At 36.8% G+C, this 21,877-nt stretch overlaps 3 protein-coding genes across 8 annotated transcripts; 2 read left to right on the plus strand and 1 right to left on the minus strand.

Moving 5' to 3' along the window:
- Positions 1–570: 570 nt before the first annotated feature.
- LOC141598667 (uncharacterized) lies at positions 571–4,776 on the plus strand. Of its 2 annotated transcripts, XM_074418380.1 has the most exons (5): positions 571–763; positions 865–1,037; positions 2,060–3,112; positions 3,233–3,273; positions 3,682–4,776. In XM_074418380.1, the coding sequence occupies exons 3-5, from the start codon at positions 2,060–2,062 to the stop codon at positions 4,541–4,543; spliced, it is 1,956 nt and encodes a 651-aa protein (XP_074274481.1). In that variant the 5' UTR covers positions 571–763; positions 865–1,037; the 3' UTR covers positions 4,544–4,776. The 2 variants fall into 2 exon arrangements, with proteins under 2 accessions (XP_074274481.1, XP_074274482.1); XM_074418381.1 differs by lacking the exons at positions 571–763; positions 865–1,037 and adding an exon at positions 1,279–1,365.
- Positions 4,777–7,560: 2,784 nt separating this feature from the next.
- LOC141598669 (protein COFACTOR ASSEMBLY OF COMPLEX C SUBUNIT B CCB4, chloroplastic) lies at positions 7,561–20,145 on the plus strand. Of its 5 annotated transcripts, none has more exons than XR_012523610.1 (10): positions 7,561–7,795; positions 7,897–8,069; positions 10,778–10,877; positions 11,008–11,081; positions 11,425–11,603; positions 11,705–11,775; positions 12,227–12,310; positions 13,105–13,225; positions 14,661–14,713; positions 17,231–17,920. XR_012523610.1 is itself a non-coding variant. In XM_074418386.1 (9 exons), the coding sequence occupies exons 1-8, from the start codon at positions 7,649–7,651 to the stop codon at positions 13,213–13,215; spliced, it is 939 nt and encodes a 312-aa protein (XP_074274487.1). In that variant the 5' UTR covers positions 7,561–7,648; the 3' UTR covers positions 13,216–13,225; positions 19,458–20,145. The 5 variants fall into 5 exon arrangements, 3 of the variants coding, with proteins under 3 accessions (XP_074274487.1, XP_074274486.1, XP_074274485.1); XR_012523611.1 differs by having other exon boundaries at positions 17,317–17,920; XM_074418386.1 differs by lacking the exons at positions 14,661–14,713; positions 17,231–17,920 and adding an exon at positions 19,458–20,145.
- Positions 13,321–15,456, minus strand: LOC141598668 (glycosyltransferase family 92 protein At1g27200-like). Its single transcript, XM_074418382.1, has one exon. It carries the CDS (start codon positions 15,454–15,456, stop codon positions 13,633–13,635), a length of 1,824 nt encoding a protein of 607 aa, XP_074274483.1. The 3' UTR covers positions 13,321–13,632.
- Positions 20,146–21,877: the final 1,732 nt, after the last annotated feature.

Below are 21,877 nucleotides of genomic sequence, written 5' to 3' on the forward strand. Positions count from 1 at the left end.
AAAGCTAGCTGAACTGTACTTAATTGAATAGAGAAACAACGCTAAATTCTTAGACTTTGTACCCAAAAAAATTCTTAAACTTGTAAAAAGCTAAGAACATAGAGATTTTTTTTTCGTATTTGGACCATGCTTGTGCCAGACATAGGGACTAGGGAGCCCAGCTCAGCCCGCTTCTTCACATGGGCTAATCCTAGGACAGGGTGGCCATACCTAACCCTCTTTGCACCGGCTCGGCCAATGTCCAGTTATAGGCCTGGGGAGAGCCGAACTAATTTTTTGTATTATACTCCCTGCCTCAGTTAATAGTTTATACTTTTACTTTATTCCCCCTCATAAAATAAAGTTAGTGTAAACTATTCACTGAGAAAAACGAAGTATTATATATAACTAGACCTGGCGAAATTGCTCCGTTTTGAATAATAACGCTACCTAAACCCAAATATAATCCAAATTCCAAATAAACCCGACCTAAATATTTATCATCGCATAATAATTTTGACAACAACCCACCCAAATTGGCCCGTTTGCTTGAGCTAAATAAACACTACACAGTCCTCAAACCACAAAACTACTCAAAAGTCTCCAACACACTAGTAACCAGAATTTGAGAATGGAAGCGGGAACATTTCATCTCCATTTTCGTCCTTGCGCACCAAAACACTCCCTTCAACACTTCCGCCATTATCATCCTACTTTCCCGCGCTTCACCATTAACGCCTCTTCCTCCAACTCCAACTCCAACTCCAACTCCAACTCTTTTCAGGTACAATTATTCTCGCCTCTTCAATCTCTAGGGTTTGTATTACGTTACTGTGTCACATTACTCCGCAATTCTAACTAAAGCGCATGTTGTTATAATTTCAGTCGGAGACTCGATACATCGCGCCGAAACCGAATCGAAATCGAATTGCGGAATGGATTACTGAAAACGACGACGTTGCGCGGAGTTTGCCGATTTATGTCGGCGGTTTTTCACTTCTTGCTGTTCTTGTTAATCGCGCTGTTTCTGGTATTGCTCCTGTCGCCGACGCCGGAAGGTATGAGTTTCGCTGTTTATGTGATTTGTTTTTGTTAATTTGCATTAATGTTAATGTTGTGCGAAGTTTGAATTATTACTCCGTATTGTTGATTTGAGATGAATAATGGCGGAAATTTGATCGATAATATTCGAATGTTTGTTTTAATTGATGTTTATTTCTGATTAGATGGGTCGGGTTTGGATCACAACCCAATTCGGTAATGTCATTGTTATTGTTATACTTCTAACCTAAAATTCGTAGACCAACATGAACTTTGATTAACCAACCGTCCCTAATCTAGTGAGCAAATAATAGAGCACCTCAGTAAATCGCCACTACTCTTGAGGTAAATTATGCCTAACTTAATTATCTATTATTGTTATTATTATTATTATTATTATTATTATTATTATTATTATTATATGTTTCACCCCTTCAATTCATGGCTTTGGTTGTTGGTTTTTTTCCCTCTTTCTGTTTACCCTAATTTAGTTTTTAATTATTTGAATTTTTATGCATATAAATTCTAAATTTTGGCTTCAATTTCAATTCTTTCAATTGGTAGTTTAGTTTTATTATAACCAGTTTTTGATACTATAGGATTAATTGGTAAAGTATTGAGTAATTATAGTGTGAGATCGCCTTATCGTATTTGCCAGAATTGAGAAGTATATACGATTATTGGCTGCCACAATGGTTTTTGATTGCAAGGAATAGATAAATACTCTCTCCGTCCCGGTCATTTGTTTGCCTTTGGTTTTGTCACAAAGGCATTCATATAATTGAAAGGCAATCAATTGTCTAGACACCCAAAAATTGAATAGTCAAAAAAATGACCGGGACGGAGGGAGTATATGGTATTTGCCAGAAAAAAATTGATAGAATGGTGACGTAGCCGGAAGATCATGGTTGTGGCCTGTGGGTTGCATGAAGAAAGGATTGATTGTTGAACACTCCAAACTAAGCCTAGTAATCTTATGTGATTTTTTTGCTTTAAAATAATTGGAACTGGCACTATCTTATAATTTGATGTGAAACAGATGGTAGGATATGAACCTGACCTTAACCCAACCATAGATTGGGAAAAGGAATTGAGAAAACTTCTACGAAAAGATGAACCAGAGACAAGTTCTGCCAGCAGATTCAAGCCCTTAATCAAACCTTGTCAAGCACGTAAAGTTGAGGCAACCCGTGAGGTTGAGGCTAGAAATAGGGGGCACTTAGCAATGCCAATGATTCAGGTGTTTTCTGTGTGCATTAAAGCAGACTTTGATGACGGGAAACCAAGTGAAATTTACGGCTCTATTCGAGTGTTGGAAGAATCTCATCCTCGCTTTGATCTCTATAACCGTGACCCTGAAGATTCTGAGACTATATGGAAAGTCGGCGCCTTGTCTTTAATTGGTCCTGATGGTGGTGCTATTGTCGCATCTCTGGGCACGGAATTGGACTTGTGTCTCTATGATAGGATTCGCGGTGTTGGTGTTGTGAATGGAAAGCTCAAGTTGGATCCCATGACTGAAGATTCATATGATAGGCTTATAAAGTGTGATGTCGAAGGTGCCCATGGCTCCGCTTCTGTATACTATGTGGTGTTCCAGTTTGCACTTCATGGTTCTGTGCAGGTTATAATTACCAAAAACGATAATGATGATAAGAAGTGTAACGCTGCTGATATTTACGGAAGTGTTGTCGTTGGGTATGAAAATGCCAGGATGTACTGCAGTGGTGACGAGTATGTGAAGCAGTTGGAGACACGGCTTTTTGACAAGCCATCACATCAACCTATGCGTGTTATGGCCGGGATACCCATCAGGCTATCTCGAAATGTGGTTGCAGCGCCAGCATATTCCACCCTTACTATCAAAGTAAACTTGTGGGATTCTGGTGATAAGATTGCCGGTGACTGCTTACAGATTCCAGCTAGCCTTCATGAAGAAAACTCTTTATTTATTCGGACACAATATGCTTGTGTAGAAGTGCGAGTCCGATGGCATCATGCCTATATTTATCTTTATAGAGATCGAAAAATGCACAACTCAAACAGAGTAAAATCAAGTAAAGAACGAGAGGAGGTGCAGAAAAAATCGAGGGTGAGCACTACTTTTGTACTCGTTCATGTTTCTCTCTAGTTTCTCATTGATATGTGTCTGAAGAGTGAAAACCAAAACCTGCAACTTCATCTGTCTGAGTTATTGATCGCTTATGTGCAGGTATCGCATGCTTACCAGCATTCAGCCTCTCTTGTTTCTAGGTAACTCTTTCTCTTTGTGTAGCCCTCAGCCATCGATTATTTTCGAGATTTTGCCATGTATTCCAAACATAGTTACAGCACTACTGTGTTCAATTACACCCCTTGTTACGTTCAAGTATATGAACCAGGTAAAGAGAATAACGTGTATTGTTGTACACAATAACAATGGCGGATTTAGGGAGACCTAGCAGGGGCGCTCGCCTTTGCTGGAAAATGAAAATCTCCCAATTTTTAGTTTAAACTTTTGGGGTTTTTTATCTTTTTTCCTGAGTTTATCTTATGGCATTACTTGTTCATCCCCGCTGGAATTTTTTGCCCCCTAACCGCAAATCCGTGGTCCACCACTGCACAATAATAGAGATTGTAAACTTTCGCATTTTAACGTTTGCCTAACTTTTTATTCACCAGAAGTGTACCCTCTCGAGAGGAAATCATCATATCAAATTTTGGAGGCCTAAAAGTGGAGGTGTTCACTGTATTTGTTAGCGGAATCACTAAAAAGATTTCTGCTTTATGCGGAACCATCATAGTTGATGATGGAAGTGATAGATTCTCTATCTATAAGAGAGATGAAAGCTGCTCTGAGTTGTTGCCCGATAACGGTCTTGCTTGTATAGAGTTCAACTATCGCTCTATTCAGAACACTGAGTTTTGTATAATTCTAAATTTGAAGGATCCAGTCGGTAATGTTCAAGTGAGCTGTGGTGATCTGGGTTGGAATGCTGGTACTGTGGAGTCGGGCATGATGTGGTATAACAAGCGTTTGTGTTCAGTTGTTCGCGGCAAGGAAGGCTATGCAGCAGTGCACTATACAATCTTCGACAATGCCTTCGAAGCTTTCGTAGAGGTGAAGTTATTTAATAATGGCCAATCTGACATTCCTATCAGTTTGTATGGGACTTTGATTGCTCGTTACAGTGGTCATGATTATTCAACATGCTACGAGAAGAAATATTATGTGAGTAGGCTATATGATCGGCCACGAGACAAGTCAATTGAACTAAAGTCGGGTTCCGGTATTGAACTGGTAAAATCTATAGTTGTTGTTCCAGTCAGGTCGTCTTTAATCATTGAAGCAAACCTGGGGGCGTTTGGAACTGAAAACGCTGACAAACCAATATGCGGGATAGCAGAGTTCACGGTTGATTTGTCCAGTGTATTAGCTAAGAAATTTCAGGGACAAGATTTGTCTGGTAGAATATCTAAGGAAATTCAGGGAGACGATTTTTGGATCGAAGTTTCTGCCAAGTTTAGGAAATACGCGTATTAGTGCATGTGTTTGTAGCAATGTTCTTGGTTGTTCACAACCAATAGGCTAGAAGATCAAATCAAATCCTTATTCGGGTTCTTAAGATTTCTATTTACTCCATGATGTATTTATATCTCGTACTCTCTCGATTTGTATGCATTTGAACTCGTAACATCTAGGCTAGAAGAATAGTATTTACTCCGTATGTATTTATTCTCGTACCTAATTAATCTCCTAAACCCCTAATTAATCTCTTATGACTGCTTTTTGTCTCTGAAAATTCATTCGTGCTTAGACGATTTCATCATTGTACCACTTCAACCCATCTCAACATCATCCTGGAATTCGTTCTCCCAGATTTTTTCACTTTTTTACGGAGTAACAATCATGGTAGACAAAGCTATATGATTTCCGTCGCCCCAATCTCCGTTACTGTTTTAGATTTGCTATTTTTTCACTAAAAGTTTGAATTTTCAAGTAGAACAATGTTATTTATGCCCTCGATTGATTCTATATGTAACGCAAGTAGTTTTGGAAGTCGGCTTTGTCTTGCGATTCCTTCTTCATGGGTTTTTACGTGGTGAACTAAACATGTCAATTGAAATTTCACCAGGATTATTTTGCTTTACACTTAATTGTTATAATTGTTCCTTTTTTTTTATTTGAATTAATTGATTGTATTGCCATCGACTTTGGAATTTTGTTAATTTGTTCCACTTTTTTTATACAAACTTTCCCAAAATTTGATAACTGCTCTTTTTTTAGATTGTCTTGTCGGTTTTAAGTAAACCAATATTTTTAGGCACAAATTCTTATTTAAGACGGCATTATATGTCTTACGCGTAAGACAGGACAAAAGAATGATGCATGTGAATTAGGGAATGATAGTCTATAATGCAAGTAGGTGTATATTTGACAAGTTTTAATCTTAAGACTGATATACCCGACTTCAGAGAGACTCACTGATTTTTAAGATGCAAACAATGACTCTGAGTCCAATTCTGAGCGCTCAATAATAATGTTTGAATCAATAAGTCATTTGTGTATCTTGAGCTAACTTAATGTTTCGGTGAATTTGTGATGCTCAGTCTTTGTTCTTGTTCTTAGACGTGGTTTTGCAGCTGGGTAAAGATTCTTGTCTATAGTTGGTTTGGAAGGTGTTGTTTGTCCCTTTTTGGTGTTTGATTTTTTGGTATTGTTGTATTAAGCATTATGGAAGTGGTGTGTTTGTTTGTGTGGGATGGGTGGTCTGTGATGTTGGTTGGATTACTCGGAAGCGGTGGTTCTCCTCAAACATAATGTGGCTTTGTTTCAATTTCCTGTTTTTCCAGTTTCTCAGAATAATCCCGTCATATGGGACTTGTTTTACTTTAGGTATTACTATCCGTAAGTTGTCTGTGGTGATGGCTGTCTATCTGGGTTTTGTTGTTTCCTCTCGAGAATGTCCTTCTTGGGTGCTCATGGCTAGGGGATTAGTTATGGGGCTCCCTCTTTCCTTTTTCGTCAGTTGGCTCGCCGTCCGTGGTTGTTGGTTCGTTGTCTGTTGTGAACATTCACTGTGGTGTAGGAGAGCGACCTCCACCGAAGACAGGACTTCGTGGGTTGTTTTCACCTTCAAATTTCTACGCTATTGTGGCGTAAGTGCACCTTGTGCTCGTCTCATGATATTTCGATCGGTTCAATGGCCTGTGGGTGATGTTAGTTTTGCCGACGATTTGGCTGAAGCTGCTCAGACTCTTTCTACTGTCCCCTATCATTATGTTCCTGATACCCGATGCAGTTTTCTCAACAATCGCAGCTCTTTAGTCGATATCTATAGTCCTATGTTTTATTATGTTTTGTTTTACGTTGTAGTTTATCATCACGATTTGGCGAACCGTGATACTGGAATATAAAACATTATTTCACCCTTACCAAAAAAAAAAAAAAAATTTATTCTCTACCTCATAGCTATTTCTCTACACTTCAATTTTTCATTTTACTCTAGGTAGAAACGACATGTGATTAGGCCCTGTCCATTTTTCAGTTTTTATTCCCTTCACAAAATAAAGATAGTGTAAACTATTCACTGGAACAGAAGAAGTATTATATATAACTAGATCTGGCAAAACTGATCCTTGTTGAATAACCCGACCTAAACTCGAATATGGTTCGAATCCCGAATAAGCCCGACCTAAATATTTATTATCGCATACTGATCGTTATCCCAATCAATCTATAACAACCCACCCCCATTGAGTCGTTTGCCCGAGCTAAATAAAATCGGAAATTGATCATCTCCATTTACTTTCTCTCCATTTCCTCTCACAATCTCTTTAAATAATAATTTCCCCTTTCATCCTCATTTTCCTCTATTTTTATGCGTAAATTTAGAACCGTTAGATATTGTCAAAATGCGATCCAGATCATTAAAATAAACTTACCTCTCCATTTATTTTTAGAAAATAGCCTCAATAAAATCATACTCTATAGTAGGGTTGTTCACTCGGTGGTCCAGACCAAAGACCAGACCGGACCGGACTATTTGGTCAGGACCAGACCGGACCGAATTTTATTTTGTCCGGTCCACCTATTTACTCTACTTTGGTCTTCGGTCCGGTCCTGGACCAACCCGAATGGACCGCGGACCGGATCATGGACCGAACTTATATAAGAAAAGAATCTTTAAAATTGGAATTTTATTGATTTTATTTTCTAACTTTGTTTACATGTATTATAAGATGTGTAATTATGTACTTAAATCTAGTAAAAATAAAATGTTGTTTATTTTGATCGTTACGAACTTTTTAAGTTCTAATTTTATATGTTAGACATGTACATGACAATCATATTTGGTCCATTTGATCCGGTCCGGTCCGGTCATGCGTTTTTCTGGTCCAAACCGGATCGGACCAATATTAATATAGTCCAGTCTACGGTCCACCTTTTAACCCTTATTTGGTCTTCGGTCCAAAGAGTTTGATCCGATGCAGTCCCGGAACAATGACCACCCCTACTCTATAGAGGCACGATGCCGGTCACTAGTTCTCAATGATGGACTGACTTGCAGAATAAATACTAAACAGTCCACAAATCACAAAACTAGTCAAAGTCTCAAACAAACTAGCTAATAACCAGAATTTGAGAATGGAAGCGGGAACATTTCATCTCCATTTTCGTCCTTGCGCACCAAAACACTCCCTTCAACACTTCCGCCATTATCATCCTACTTTCCCGCGCTTCACCATTAACGCCTCTTCCTCTTCCTCCAACTCCAACTCCAACTCTTTTCAGGTACAATTATTCTCGCCTCTTCAATCTCTAGGGTTTGTATTACGTTACTGTGTCACATTACTCCGCAATTCTAACTAAAGCGCATGTTGTTATAATTTCAGTCGGAGACTCGATACATCGCGCCGAAACCGAATCGAAATCGAATTGCGGAATGGATTACTGAAAACGACGACGTTGCGCGGAGTTTGCCGATTTATGTCGGCGGTTTTTCACTTCTTGCTGTTCTTGTTAATCGCGCTGTTTCTGGTATTGCTCCTGTCGCCGACGCCGGAAGGTATGAGTTTCGCTGTTTATGTGATTTGTTTTTGTTAATTTACATTAATGTTGATGTTGTGCGAAGTTTGAATTATTACTCCGTATTGTTGATTTGAGATGAATAATGGCGGAAATTCGATCGATAATATTCGAATGTTTGTTTTAATTGATGTTTATTTCTGATTAGATGAGTGAGAGATTATAAAGACAATGCAAACGATTGCTGTGATTGTTGTGTTATTGTTGATTGCTGTTGTAGATTGTTGCGCGAATTGTTAGCTGGATAATTGTTGGTGCGTTCTATTTATGTGTTAATGTTCATGTTGTTGTGCGAAGTTTGAATTATTATTATTTCGTATTGTCGATTATGAGATGAGTGATGGCGAAAATTTGATAACATTCAAATGTTTGTTTTAGTTGATGTTAAGTCGGTAATTGCTACTGTGAATCGTGATTTGACTTTGTTATCTGTAGATAAGTCTATTTCTAATGAGATGAGTGAGAGGTAACTAGGAAGATGCAAAAGAATTGTTTTAATTGTTGTGTGATTGTTAATTGTTGATCGGATTGTTTTAGCTGGATATTGTTGTTGCTTTACAGTTATGTTAATGTTAATCTTGCTGTGCAAAGTTTGAGTTGGAGATTTGATCAGCGAAATTCAAATGTTTGTTTAAATTAACAGCAGCAATATGATAAGCGATATTCAAATGTTTGAAGTTATTTTGGTAACTGCTCCTGTTAACTGGAATTTAACTTTGTTATCCGAAGCTAAGTTAATATTTGATGCATGATTCGGAAAATGCTACTTTAGATTGTATTCCCAAGGCATTTGTCTGTGTTTGAGTGATTTGTGATGAGATGAGATGATTGAGTGTGGAAATTTTTGATTTGGAAAGTGTAAAGATTTGGACATTTGGTTTAGTGATGTGTAATTTCGTTCTTGAATCTTGATCACAATCAGTTGATTATTGTGTGGACCTGTCAATGAATTGAGTTTTTTAATCTCACGCATCCATTGTTCCAATGCTAGAGGCCTAGAGGGTCTATGACGCCATTACATGTTGGAGTCTGATGTTGTGATAGTCTTTCAAAAGATGAATGGGTATTCTGTAGTAGCGGTGGGTTTACCATTTGAGACAAGGTATTAAATGCGTCTTCTAGTAGATGATGTTCCCTATCTTCAGATTGAGCTTGGGTTTCAACCATGATGGACTATTGCAACCTTTTCAGATTCCGAATTGGAATTTGGAAAGGAGTCAATAGTGAGAGATTTTATTAAAAGTTTACCGAGGACTGAGTCTGGAAAGGATGTGATATAGATTGTTGTGGATCGTTTGACTACAATTGCACATTTCATTCCTATTAAAGAAAACTGGAATTTAAAGAATGTAGCAAATGTTACTTGAAGGAAATTGTGAAAATTCATGGTTTGCCCAATGACATAGTTTCTCATCCAGAGCCAAGATTTAATTCAAAAGTTTGGAAATATTTGCAAGAAGCTTTGGGTAGTAGATTAAATTTTAGCGAAACATTTCATGTAGCAATTGATGCTTAGACAGAAAGGATTATTTAAACTCTAAAGGACATCTTAAAAGCTTGTGTGTTGGATTTTCAATTGAATTGGGTAGAGTTTTCATAAAAGTATATAACAACAGTTTTCATACTAGCATTCGAATGACTCGTTTCAAAGCACTTATTGGTAGAACGTGCAAAAGTCCTATACGTTGGTTTGAATAAACCAGAGCTATCAATAATTTTAGTTCCTGTTGTGGTACATGAATCTGTGGAGCAAATAAGGATTATTAGAGATCGTTTGAGGATAGCTCAAAACCTTAAAAAATCTTATGATGCTTCGAGAAGAAAGCCGTTGGAGTGTTAGAGAAAAAGTTCTCTTAAAGGTATCCCCAATGAAAGGTGTAAAACGTTTTGGGATCAAAGGGAAATTAAGTCACAAGTATAAATTGGACTTTAAGTCCCAATTATATAGAGTAATTGGTGCATACTGTCTTGAGTTATTAGGAGTTGCTTTTTTATTTTATTTTTGGGAATGGTCTTGTAACCAGCAACATTACTCGTGAGTAAGGTCTGTAGTTATAAGGTGAAGGCCAAAGGTGTGCATGCGATACCGTAAGATGTAGTTACTCTTTGCTAGTAGTGTGAATTGGAGTCTATGAAAAGCGGAATGTTGCAAAATTTTATAAACATTAGAAAAATAGTAAGGAAACTTCTAGAAGTCAGTTTTGGTGTTGCTTCTGCGTGGTTAGATTGTTAAAAGTATACTAGGACCTCTCCAGTTCTTGTATACACTGAGATTTTGATAGTTTGCAGTTTTTTTGTGCGTGAAGTTTATGATCAATTTTGGTATCTTGATAATATCGGAAACAATATCTGTATTTCTAGTGGAGTAAGAAACTCATTATTCTTTGGTTATGATCGAATGATGATAAGAGGTTTGCCTACTTTCATCATTCCAATTATAATTAGAGGTCATCCAAAATAGCATTTCGGCGTTGTTACTACAGAGGCAAGGTTGTGTATATCACACTAATGGTGCCGCACGGGGAATCATGCTAGCCAACCCCAAACCATTTTGATAGTGAACTTTTTTTGTTGACGTTGCTGATGCTAAGGATTATCATGTTTAATTTTTGGCAAAGTATTCCCATAGAAGATTCCTTTTAGTGTTCTTGGATTAAAAATTGTTTTTTATGTTATTACTAAAACCAGTTCACAGTCGAGGGCGGATCTTTTGGCTCTTGGTTTGGCCGTTACCAATATCTTAAGTGGTCTTGTTTGGCTGTCAATTCGACCAAAGACCATCTCTAAGGTAAGTGCTTCACCTCTTAGATGATATTTGTTGATCTTATGTGTCTTGGGCTGCTCTCATGATTCATAGTTTAAATATTTCTAGCTGACTCACGCATAGCAGTGCCTTCATCACGTATTTTCCAATCCAGGTGGACCCTGACGGTGTGGATTGTTATTGGATTGCTCCTCACCTCCCTGTATCTGTTGTATCAGAATTGCAATGGTAAGCAACTTAGTAACTAGCATAGTATTCAGAGCTTTTCTCTAGTTCTTCGGTTCTTCCCAAGTAGTTAGCCTTCTCTTTTGATTAAATGCAGTCTACCATGTATTCGTCTAAAATAGTTTATCACAGTATTACATGACCTGCAAAGATGTTTGATAAGCGTCTTGTAAAACACTCATTCTTAAGATTCAACTATAAGTTATTTCATGTACCCTGGTGTAAGTGGTTTGTTTGAACACACAGATTTATGTTGTTTGAATTAGTAATACAGGCAAACTTGTAATCTAGTAGAGTAATGTGTGGCCTTTTTTGGGTTGTCAATAATGATTAACTCTGTTTCCAGGTTCTGGCAATCTCTCTCAATGGTCACATGCTGTAGATCCCTGGTTATAATCAATGACGGTAGCTGTATATTTCAAATTGGTGTGGCTGCTAAATCATCTGAAAATGAAGTAGAGACTGTGGATGCAACTAAATTTGTTCAGGGGTCACTTTATGGAGGTCTTATGAGATCTGGAACACGTAAGATATGAAGCTTTATTATACCAGCTGTTGCCACGCAGAACAAAAACATTCGGTTGGAAGAATGTCTTGAATATAATTGTTCTTTTTAATTTCTGCAGAAAGCTATTTGGCCAATCTCTCTCTTTACCCAGGCAAGTCTGAGCTGCCATTTTTGCCATCAAATACACAGGTAAGCAACAGGCTCATAGCTTTCCGGGTACCTGTAATCTGACTATCATGGTTGTAATGCCTTTCTTTTGTATGTTCGCCTTTTTAAATACGATTCTGGAACACAGTTTTATTTTCATGGAGGAGTTGAGCATTATAATCAGCCCATATTGAGATAGTTCCTTCTTTGGGTTTACTGTAGAAACCCATAGACCAGATAGTTAGCTAAACTAGAATGGCAAACAATCACCTAAACCTATCTCTAAGGTGATTGTCATGTCATACTCACTACTAAACATTGAAGGAAAGAAGATGGATACCTCCATTTTCCCTCCTTAAAGGCAAATCAAATCCTTCCAACACACTAAAGATTTGGAAGGAAAATGACATTGATCCATTCCCCTGACCTTAACTTCCTCTCCCTTATCCTAGTGGTAAATAACCAATTCACTGTAACTCTTTCTTTTGGACAGGCCGTCATTCTGCAGCCACTTGGTGACAAGGGCGTCGCAATTTTAGGCGGTGATACTATACGAGGGTTTAGCACTGCTGACCAGGTCCTTTTTTTTGTTTTCCTTATGCTCTCACATTGATGAATATAATATTGATCGTTGAGAATGATATTTGGGTTCAGTGGTAAACGTCATTCAATACTAGGTTCCTAAGCGGATTTTCCCTGAATCAATAGCAGGTGGTTATTTGCAACGTTATAAAATGCCGAAAGTGTGCTTCGGAAACTCGTATCTGTAACGCTCTCTCGTTCAGTTAATGAGTTACGAAAGTGGCAGCTTGCTTAATGCTTCGTATGAGACTGAATCAAAATAGCTCTATTACAAAGGTCATATTTAGGGGCTTTGTGGCTGAGAAGTCCTTTTTGAGAGGGAAATCACAAATTATAGAAAAACCAAAAAGATCGTAAAATTTATTAATCTGATTGGCGTTCACCTTCTATTTTGAGAGTGGGATGGAATATAACGCAGAAGAGATTTGCAGCATAACTTCCAGTATCCACTGTTAGTTTCAGTTAAAGCGAAAATCGTTTGTTTGACAGGTCATCCTGAATTTTGGCTTAGCTTGGCTTCTCTTTGACTTTTTGATTGGGTGAATTTATTATGTTATCAACATCATTGACCTAAGAGAATGATATGAGAACTGCTTTTCTTCGGCTCCTTCACATAATAATCACATGCATATATATGGAGAAAGAAATAGTTTATGTTACTCCCCTTAATCATTGCTTCGTCTTTTCTGCCCGTCATTGACATTGATTATGAATATTTTTATATGTTCATAGCTGTTAATTCATTTGTTTCAAATTTGCCAAATTAAAGACTTTTCTTGCAAATTACAGGCATGGATAGCATTAATTGGTGACAAGTTGGATGCTACATTGACAAAGTCACTTGCCAGGACACCATTGCAAACGGAGGATACAATCTCGACACTAGTTTCTGATAACTGACAATTTTAAGGTAACCTTTTGCTCGACTGCTCAAGTATTGTATGTTCGGAAAAAATTATGTTTATGTGCGAGAGAGAGGTCTTACCAAGAAGGCAAGAACTGTGATTTTAGAAATGCAAAATCATAATTAATTCCTGAAAGCTGTACAATGATACATTACCATAGTAATTCCAGTGATCCTCCAAAGACTAACAACCAAAATACAACTAGTAACCAAGAAATCCTCTAACAAATTCACAGAACACTAAGCCGAAGAGGCAGAAAAAATAGAAGATAAGTTAATCTCTCCAATTTAGCTATTTGTGTTTTTTTTCCCTAATGGCTTCTCTACAATGGCATACAGGAGAAATCAAACCAAGAAATGAGTTTAAACAAAAAATATGTTTTTTCCCTACGCCTCTTTACAAGTGTCGATAATTAAATTGAACCCCAAGGAACCAATCCTGTATCTTGATCACCTAGGTTAGCAAGAATGAAGTCCCTTAAGCCGGTGTCCCAAACCTCACAGAACCGTTTGTGCCAATCTTCCGGTTCAATAGCTTCAGTCCCCAACCCAGGTGCTCTGTCTCTTGAATTCTCATTTTGATTCTCTTGCCAGTCAGCAACATATGTCGACACTCTTCTATAGAACTTAGCTTTAAAAATATCCCAAACCTGATACTTGTAATGGTTTATCAGGGCTTTACCTTGAGGCAATGTCGTCTTGTTGAATTCTTTTTTCAGCTTGAAATGATGAACCTGGTTCAAAAGAGTATCATCAACAGCTTCTGGTCGTACAATAGATTTATGCCTCTCGGGATTCCTCATTCGACAAGTATACCCCAACGTTACTCCCTCTTCAGGACTTTTCTTCAAACCTGAGGGTCCAAAACTATGACAATCTGTTCTAATTTCACCCACGTTTGGCGAAGTTAATGTCACATTATCCACAACTGCTCGTAGAGACCCAGGACCGGGACTCACAGTCACAGGGTCACCCATCATCCTATTCCTGTTCTTGGAGGGAGGAGGGAAATAATAAAATTCATCCACGTCAAAGAACCCGACCCATCTACACTCATCCCTAGCCCTCAACACACAGTGTGAGAACCCGGCCTCCTGAGACTTAACCCATGGCCAAATATGCCTACTAACATTATAGTTTTGCTCATCAAGCTCATCGATAACCTCTTTTAATCCATCATCGCTGTTATTATCGTACACAAACCAACGCTGAACGCCTAACCAAGCATGGTAACCTATCCATTCCTTAATAAACGTTGCCTGATTCCAAACCATACTACACCCACAAAGCTCATATTTATAACTACCCTTGTTAATTTCATCTCTATTTTCATGAAAATTATTCTGATTTATTCTTGCTATCGATGGAAATACTTGGCGTATTCTATTTCTCCTTACAGTAACGTAAACATCCTCATTATTTTTCAATTTTTCTTTCATAGGTGAGGGTATTGGGCACCTGATTACCTCTTGTGCAGCTGTAATTGCCTTCACAGTAAGTCCACTTTCCATCTTCTCTGATGAATTCCCGTCTGCGAAACGACAGCTGAAATAACTTGGGTCCGATTCTCTGTCGGACCTTAGATGCAACCCCTTGACAAACACTGCAACTACATCTTCCCCATCTAAGACTGCATCATAGGCTAACATATCCCACAATTGACCTGTCTTATTACTCTCCTTCAACCCCGCCACCCACTCAAACCCCGCCACGTCATCCATGTGCCCTCGCAACCCCACCGCTGACGTATAATTCGCTGGCGGTGCAGGGCACTGGACTATCCATCTCCCCTCTCCATATTCATCTGCTGACATCATAGGATAACTAACGGTAACTTCCTCTTTACCATTATAACCGCCAATCAACTGTTTAACGTATACACAGTCAATCCTCTGTTGAACACGTGGACCCTTCTCATTGGTCAACAGAATTACCATAACATGATCAGTAAAAACCACCCTATTCTCAACCCTCAACTCTACTGGTTTTTTACTCTCACTCCTATGATGGTTTGTCAGATCTTGCACTGAATAACTCACAGACGACGACAACCCGGCTAATTTCCGTACAATAGGCGCCGGTCGGAACGGACCGGAAGTAAATCCTCTATACAATACCGTAAAAAGACCAAATAAACACAAACACAACAGTAAAAACTTAGTAGAAAAAATCTGGGTTGTAGTTAAACTAGCCTTAACTAGCCGTTTCCGTTTCCTGGCTTCCATTAAAACACTCATAGGTATAGGTATTTTGGGTAGTTTATATTGACGATAATTAATAATTTGCTGATGACTATTTATGGAGTAAAAGCAGGAGATATATGGTAAATTTAATGGAGAAAATAAGGAAAGAGAGAATAAGGCAAGGCGTAGATCTGGGGTAAGGCGAGACCGACAGTAATACTGATGTGGTTTTATGCCGTGTTTTAATTTTGGTGTGGTTTTGTGTCGGGAGTAGAGAGAGAAAAGAAGAGAGGGAAACACGTTTAGAAGGCTGCGCAACGGTCAGCGTAGATGTGGGAGTTTAATATAATGTGCTTCGTTTTATGCTTCTAGTGTTTGGTGTGAAGGAATGAATGATGGGAGTTGTGGATTGGGACCTAGTTTTGATGCGTCAATTTTTCTGGCCGCTTACTTCGCCTTTTAAAAGTGGGAGTTGTAGTGTAGTGATTTACATGTTTGTTTATTCTTGGTTTTTTGGAAAAAAAAAAAAAAGTGTGGGTGAATTATAGCCTTATAGGGGAGTTATACAAGTACAATTATTGACATGTTTGATTGATGATTGTGGTGTTGGAAGGTTGTTTCGTAATGTAATTTGCATGTTGAGTAGTCTCTTACGACAACAGTATCTGTTTTAAGATAAACGCAGGTTAAATATGTTGTCATTTTCCTTTGTCTCATACATCACTAGTTTTAGATTTAAGGTGAATATTGCCGTTTGAAACAAGAATTTGTACATGGGAAGGGGAAGTTTAGATCAAAGAGATTACATTTTGTTGCTATCACCGTAGTATCACGGCATTGACAAGTTTCAGAGGAGCGGATCAGATAGGTTATCATATTCGGGTTGTTGGGCACTTTTGCTGACGTATAGTACAAATTTTTTTTTTTTTTTTTTTTTTGGTCTAACGAAGCACACACGTAGTCACATTACAATAGACGAGAATGAAGATTCGAACCTGAGACCTATTGTCCACAATACAAGTAATGAGACTCTGCGCTAGGATCAATCAGCACATATCTGCTTTAACCATTAGACTAAGAGGCATCTTCGATATAGTACAATATATGATACAATATCGTATAGTAATCTTTTTACCTAAATTTAAACCTAGAATTTTCTACTAATGGAGTAATGGATACAATATAATTACCAAATCATAATTGTAATATCATAATAATGATACTTAATTCTTCATTTTCCTTAATTATGGTGTGTTGATTTCTCGACATATTCTGAATTTAAGACCATTTAATACCGTATTTCATTTATTATTTATTGTATTAGACTTGGGATAATGTAAGATAGTCTAAAGTAAATTTGAGTATTTGACTAACATTTATTGGCTTTTACTACTTTTTCTATTTTGGTTATTTTTGCACGGGTAAGGGCTAAGATACGAGATATGGCAGTTGAGATCACATGTCTCACTTTTATGTTTCATTTTCACATCTTGTGTCTTACTTTCTACAGATCTTGACACATCACACATAAGATAATAAAAATGGTAATAATATAATATGAAAAATGTTTATGTGTCAATAGGAGAAGTAATGAGGCATACAAAATGGTGACACAAAAATGAGACGAGATTGGAAATATGATATACCCTCAACATAAAAACGAGAAAAACAAGTTGCATGTAAAAAAATTACTCAGATAAAAAATCAAGGAAAACATTAAAAAAATGTTTGAGAGGAGTAATTAATAAGAATACAATTATATGAACATTTACTCCAATATGAACAATATTAATCGGGACATTGAATGTCACATGTTTTGTGTTTGTAGCAAGCTTACACCAATTAGTGAGTACGGAGAATGACATTTCCATGAAGGTCCGAATGTCACGCTTATTTCGTGGTCAACTATTCCAGGGGATGTTTTATCATCGTGGACGGCTAATTGGCGAGTATGTTTCTGTAGCTCCCTCTCATTGACCATATGCTAATTGCTACTCCAAATATTTGGAATGTTTCTTGTGAGTTTTACGCAACTTCCTCCCTCTCAGACTGTTTTCAATACGTGTCATGAGGGTAAAAGTAATTAGTTATTTGAGAAATTCAATAACTACGAAACTATAAAGAGTCTTGCTTGTGGCGGTCTCTTTAAAGAGACTTCTTATAACCCCTTTTACTTATCTTTTTGTCTCACGTCTCTTCAAAATGACGGATTTTGTCCGTTACAAATGAGATTTTGTGACAAAACTATAGCCACATCTTCAAGCAAAGTGAAAAGAAAAAGACCATTCTTTTTAAAACCAAAAAAAAAGCAAATATTCCACCTCACAGGCTCACATTAGGTGGCAGCTTTGGCCAAATTATACTTTACTCTTGTTAATTAATATTTGTATGTAATTTTTTTGTTTAAGATAAATATATTCTTCTTAAACTTAAAACATGTTAAATTGTATGAGACAAGAACAAAATGTTTATGGGATGGCAAAAATTTGTCTCCTTTATCCAAGTGGGTGCTATTTAAGCCATGTTCTTTCGAGCAATTTAAAATTCTTTTCGATTCGATTGATTCAACTTTTTTAGTTAGTTTAGTTTATCTTTTCACACATTAACTTTTACTTCAACTTCATCAGTTCATCTTAGCTCGATTTAATTTAGTTCAGCTCCTTCAATCGAAAAAAACATGCATGTACTTTGTTTTAATCTTAAGATTGGTATATTTATTAACAGACCAATGTATATTTTAAAAAGGTGATTAAAATCACCTTCCTTTGTTAATCTTGAGATTTTGTTAGTTAGTTGTTAATCTTGAGATTTTGTTAGTTACACAAATTGTTTAAACTCCGATAATGATTAATAGATGAATAATCCATCATCATTTGTTTGCGGCTTTTTATTCCTTAATTTTTCTCGTTCTATTCTATACATTTTCCTTGCTTTTTATTCCTTAATTTTTCTAGTTCTATTCTACTATACATTTTCCTTAACAATTACCTATAACCTGAACAAGTCATTATTCTAAAAGTCTTGGTTTTGTATCTTAATGATTTATAATTTGACTTTCATGCATAAAATTGGAATAGTTTTATTGCTCTGCCCATGTGATTATTACAATTGATTTGCTAGCGTATTACAAAAGGAAGAAGCATAGAGACAATTGGATAAAGAAGTAGCAAATGTAATTTAAATTTAAACAAATCAAAAGGTGCTACGTACTTCGTTTCTGTGCATGTGATAATACTTATCCGTGACCGTAAAAGAAGGCATAATTAACTAAACTTTGAGATAAATTTTGTTCTTTAGCCAATTAAGGAGACCAAAAATGTTTAGTGAATGATACGTAATCTTAATTAATTAAATTAATTTGATTAATGCTGTTGTTACATCTCATAATCAAGGCTTACCAACCTAGCAAAGCCAGTAAGGTATGATTTATTTAACACAAAATCTCATTGAAGACGGCACGTATTCGTCACTTTGGAGTGACGGATACCATTTTCTCTCACAAATGACCCAAATAGAGGAGAGAGGGAAGCACATGGGGGTTCCTACCTTGTCCCCCTATCCGTTTTGTGAGTGACATTACCCGTTACTTGCTCCGACCCGTCTTCAGCAAGACTAACCGTTTATTTAATTTAATGCATAATTAGAACATGTTAGTGTAGTGGTGATTCCTTGTTCAATATACAGTTTGCATCGAAGGGAAATCTTAAAACCAGGGCGTGAAATCGTGAATATGACCGAACTAACAATCAACTGAATTCCAATATCTCGAGCTTATCTTAGAGTCGATCCTAGCTCGAGCTCAAATCTGTTTAAATTAAATGTTTATCTTGGCATGTATGTGTGTTCTTTCTACATTTCGACATCTATGAATAGAATGATAGTTGATTAATTTGTGCAAGGTGTCATCTCTACAAAGTGCGGTAGTGGTGGTTCACTACGTACGCTGGGGAAAAATATTTGTCTCATCTATACAAATGGTGTATTACTTTATTCTTAAGATAGATATACCCATCTTAAAAGAGACTTACTGATACTAATATTATACTACCATACAGGTTGGAGGAAAAGCTATGTACAAAACCAAGGTGAAAGATCAGACATAATGTTACATGTTCAAGGCTTGATTGACCATAGATAAGATTGGCAATATCTAAGAGATCAGATCTTAGCCTAATATTTAAGAAATAGGTATCGTCTTAATAGGTTACGATTTGAATTCCCCTCCCAGCCTCCCCTAGTTCCTCATATTGGCTATCTGTCTCATTTGGCACCTAAAAAGAAATTAGATAATTTTGGCAAAAAAGTGGAGTAAATCTGATTTTTTTAGTGTGTATGAGAACAATAACACAAAATCTCATTTGTGACGGCGATATCCGTCATAAGTTTGTTACGGATATCATTTCCTCTCACAGAATATCCATGAGAGGTGAGTGGGGAAGCACATGGAGGGTGCCCCACCTTGTCCCCTCTCCCTTTTTGTGAGCACAAATTCTTGTTTGTGACGGCACATATCCGTCACTCTTGAGTGACGGATACCATTTTACTTCACAAAGTACCCACTTTTTCTCTCTCTGCAACACTATTCATGTGGTCCCCTTTCTCCACTAACCCATTTTGTTACCATTTTAACTCACAAAATATCCGCCACAAATAGTAACCCGTCACAAGGGAGACCAATTGTTTTGTGAGAGGTCACAAGTTTGTGACGGGATTAGCCCGTCACAAGCAAGACGCTTTGGAACAATAAATTGCATAAATAGTATTCGCAACAACAATAAAATTCACATCTGTCTGTAATTTTTTTCTTTTTAGGGCTAAATGAGTAAATGAATGTAACTTAACAATAAAAAAAGGGCAATATAGCTAATCACCCATGAGTTTGATAGTATATGCAATCAAACCCCTTAATTTATAAATTTAGCAAATCAACTCCATAAATTTCTCTTAATGTGCAATTAACCATATCTTATTTTTAAGAATAAAATTTGCTAATTAAATATTTTACTATTATTGAAAATCAAAATTATTGATTAGATTTTAATCTTAAAATACTTGATTATTAAAAACTTGTTCAAATAATTTTTTTATTTATTTTGACGAAAAATGTTCCTAATATAATACTCCCTCCTATAGTCCTATTCACTATATTTTTCCCTATTTTCTTTTTTAATTATTCGGGTTTTCTTCCCTATTTCCTTTTTTGGGTTGATTTGTGTGGTTCAAATTCAATTGCATGTGGGTAGTATGTTTTGTTTGGTCCAAATTAACTTCTTATTTCTTATGCAAAAAGAAAAGGGGAAGAATATAGTGAATAGAAGAGAGTAATTGTTAATGATGTTTAATGAAAAGTTACATGACCCTATAACTTGATTTGTACTTAATTGTACATTTTGTACCTTTTGGAAAGTTACGAGGCTAATTTGCTAGTTTGCTACAAGTCAAACATAAAGAATTGATTTACACATGATTCATAAGTTAATGGGGTAATTTGTTACATCTCCGAAAAAAGGGAAATAAGTTGAGTGTATTTAAATCTTAAATTATTAGGGGCAACAAATTTGGACATTATTTTGAATAGGTTATTTTATTTAGTACAAATCATTTGGCATACAATCATCTCAATAAGTAGATTTTCACATATTAAACATAAGAGCTGAACTAAGGTAAGAGTTAATTTATGAAGAATAAACTTGAAAATAAATAAATAAGTTAAAATTAAGTTAAAAAAAATAGGACCGTAGTATTTTTTTACCATGGTCCATGTTGATACAAATCCAATCATAATTTTCGAAAAACTTTTTATCATTTGAGAACACTTTTTATAATAGGAATACCACTATCGATTGAGTCGGCATCTTTAACTCGAAACAAGTTGATAATAAACACAGAAGTGTATCCAATTGTGACAATTTGATGATCACAAAATCTCATTGAAGACGGCGATATCCGTCACAAGCTGAAGACGGATACCATTTTCTCTCACAAAATATCCATGAGAGGCAAGTGGGGAAGCACATGGGGATGTCCCACCTTGTCCCCTCTCCCTTTTTTGAGAGTGTTCAATTTATACGGGATTAAATTTCACAAAGCTAAAGACGCTTTGTTTGATGATATGTTGTTGTCACTTTAACCCAGTTTTAAGGGTACGTACTTCTACTTGCAAGACGCCGAGTGTCCAACTCCATTGCTCTAACGTAATACAGAGTATAATAGTATCTCTAAAAAGATGGACGATATTAGAGCCGTTCATGAGTCGTCTCGTTGATTGGACCCGGTTCATCCTATCCGCTAAAAAAGGGGATACGGATAAGGTATTTTAAGAAAAATACAAAGGCCCAACCCAATAACCTGTCCCGAGCCCGCTAATCCGCTTATCCGTGGGCCAAAAAATAAACGTAAGCCGACCCTTGTTCGGCCCAAGCTCACATTTGAACACCTCTATCAGATATCTGACTGGTAAATCGTGTATATTGGT

Source organism: Silene latifolia, chromosome 9, assembly GCF_048544455.1.
Source record: "Silene latifolia isolate original U9 population chromosome 9, ASM4854445v1, whole genome shotgun sequence".
NCBI lineage: Eukaryota > Viridiplantae > Streptophyta > Magnoliopsida > Caryophyllales > Caryophyllaceae > Silene > Silene latifolia.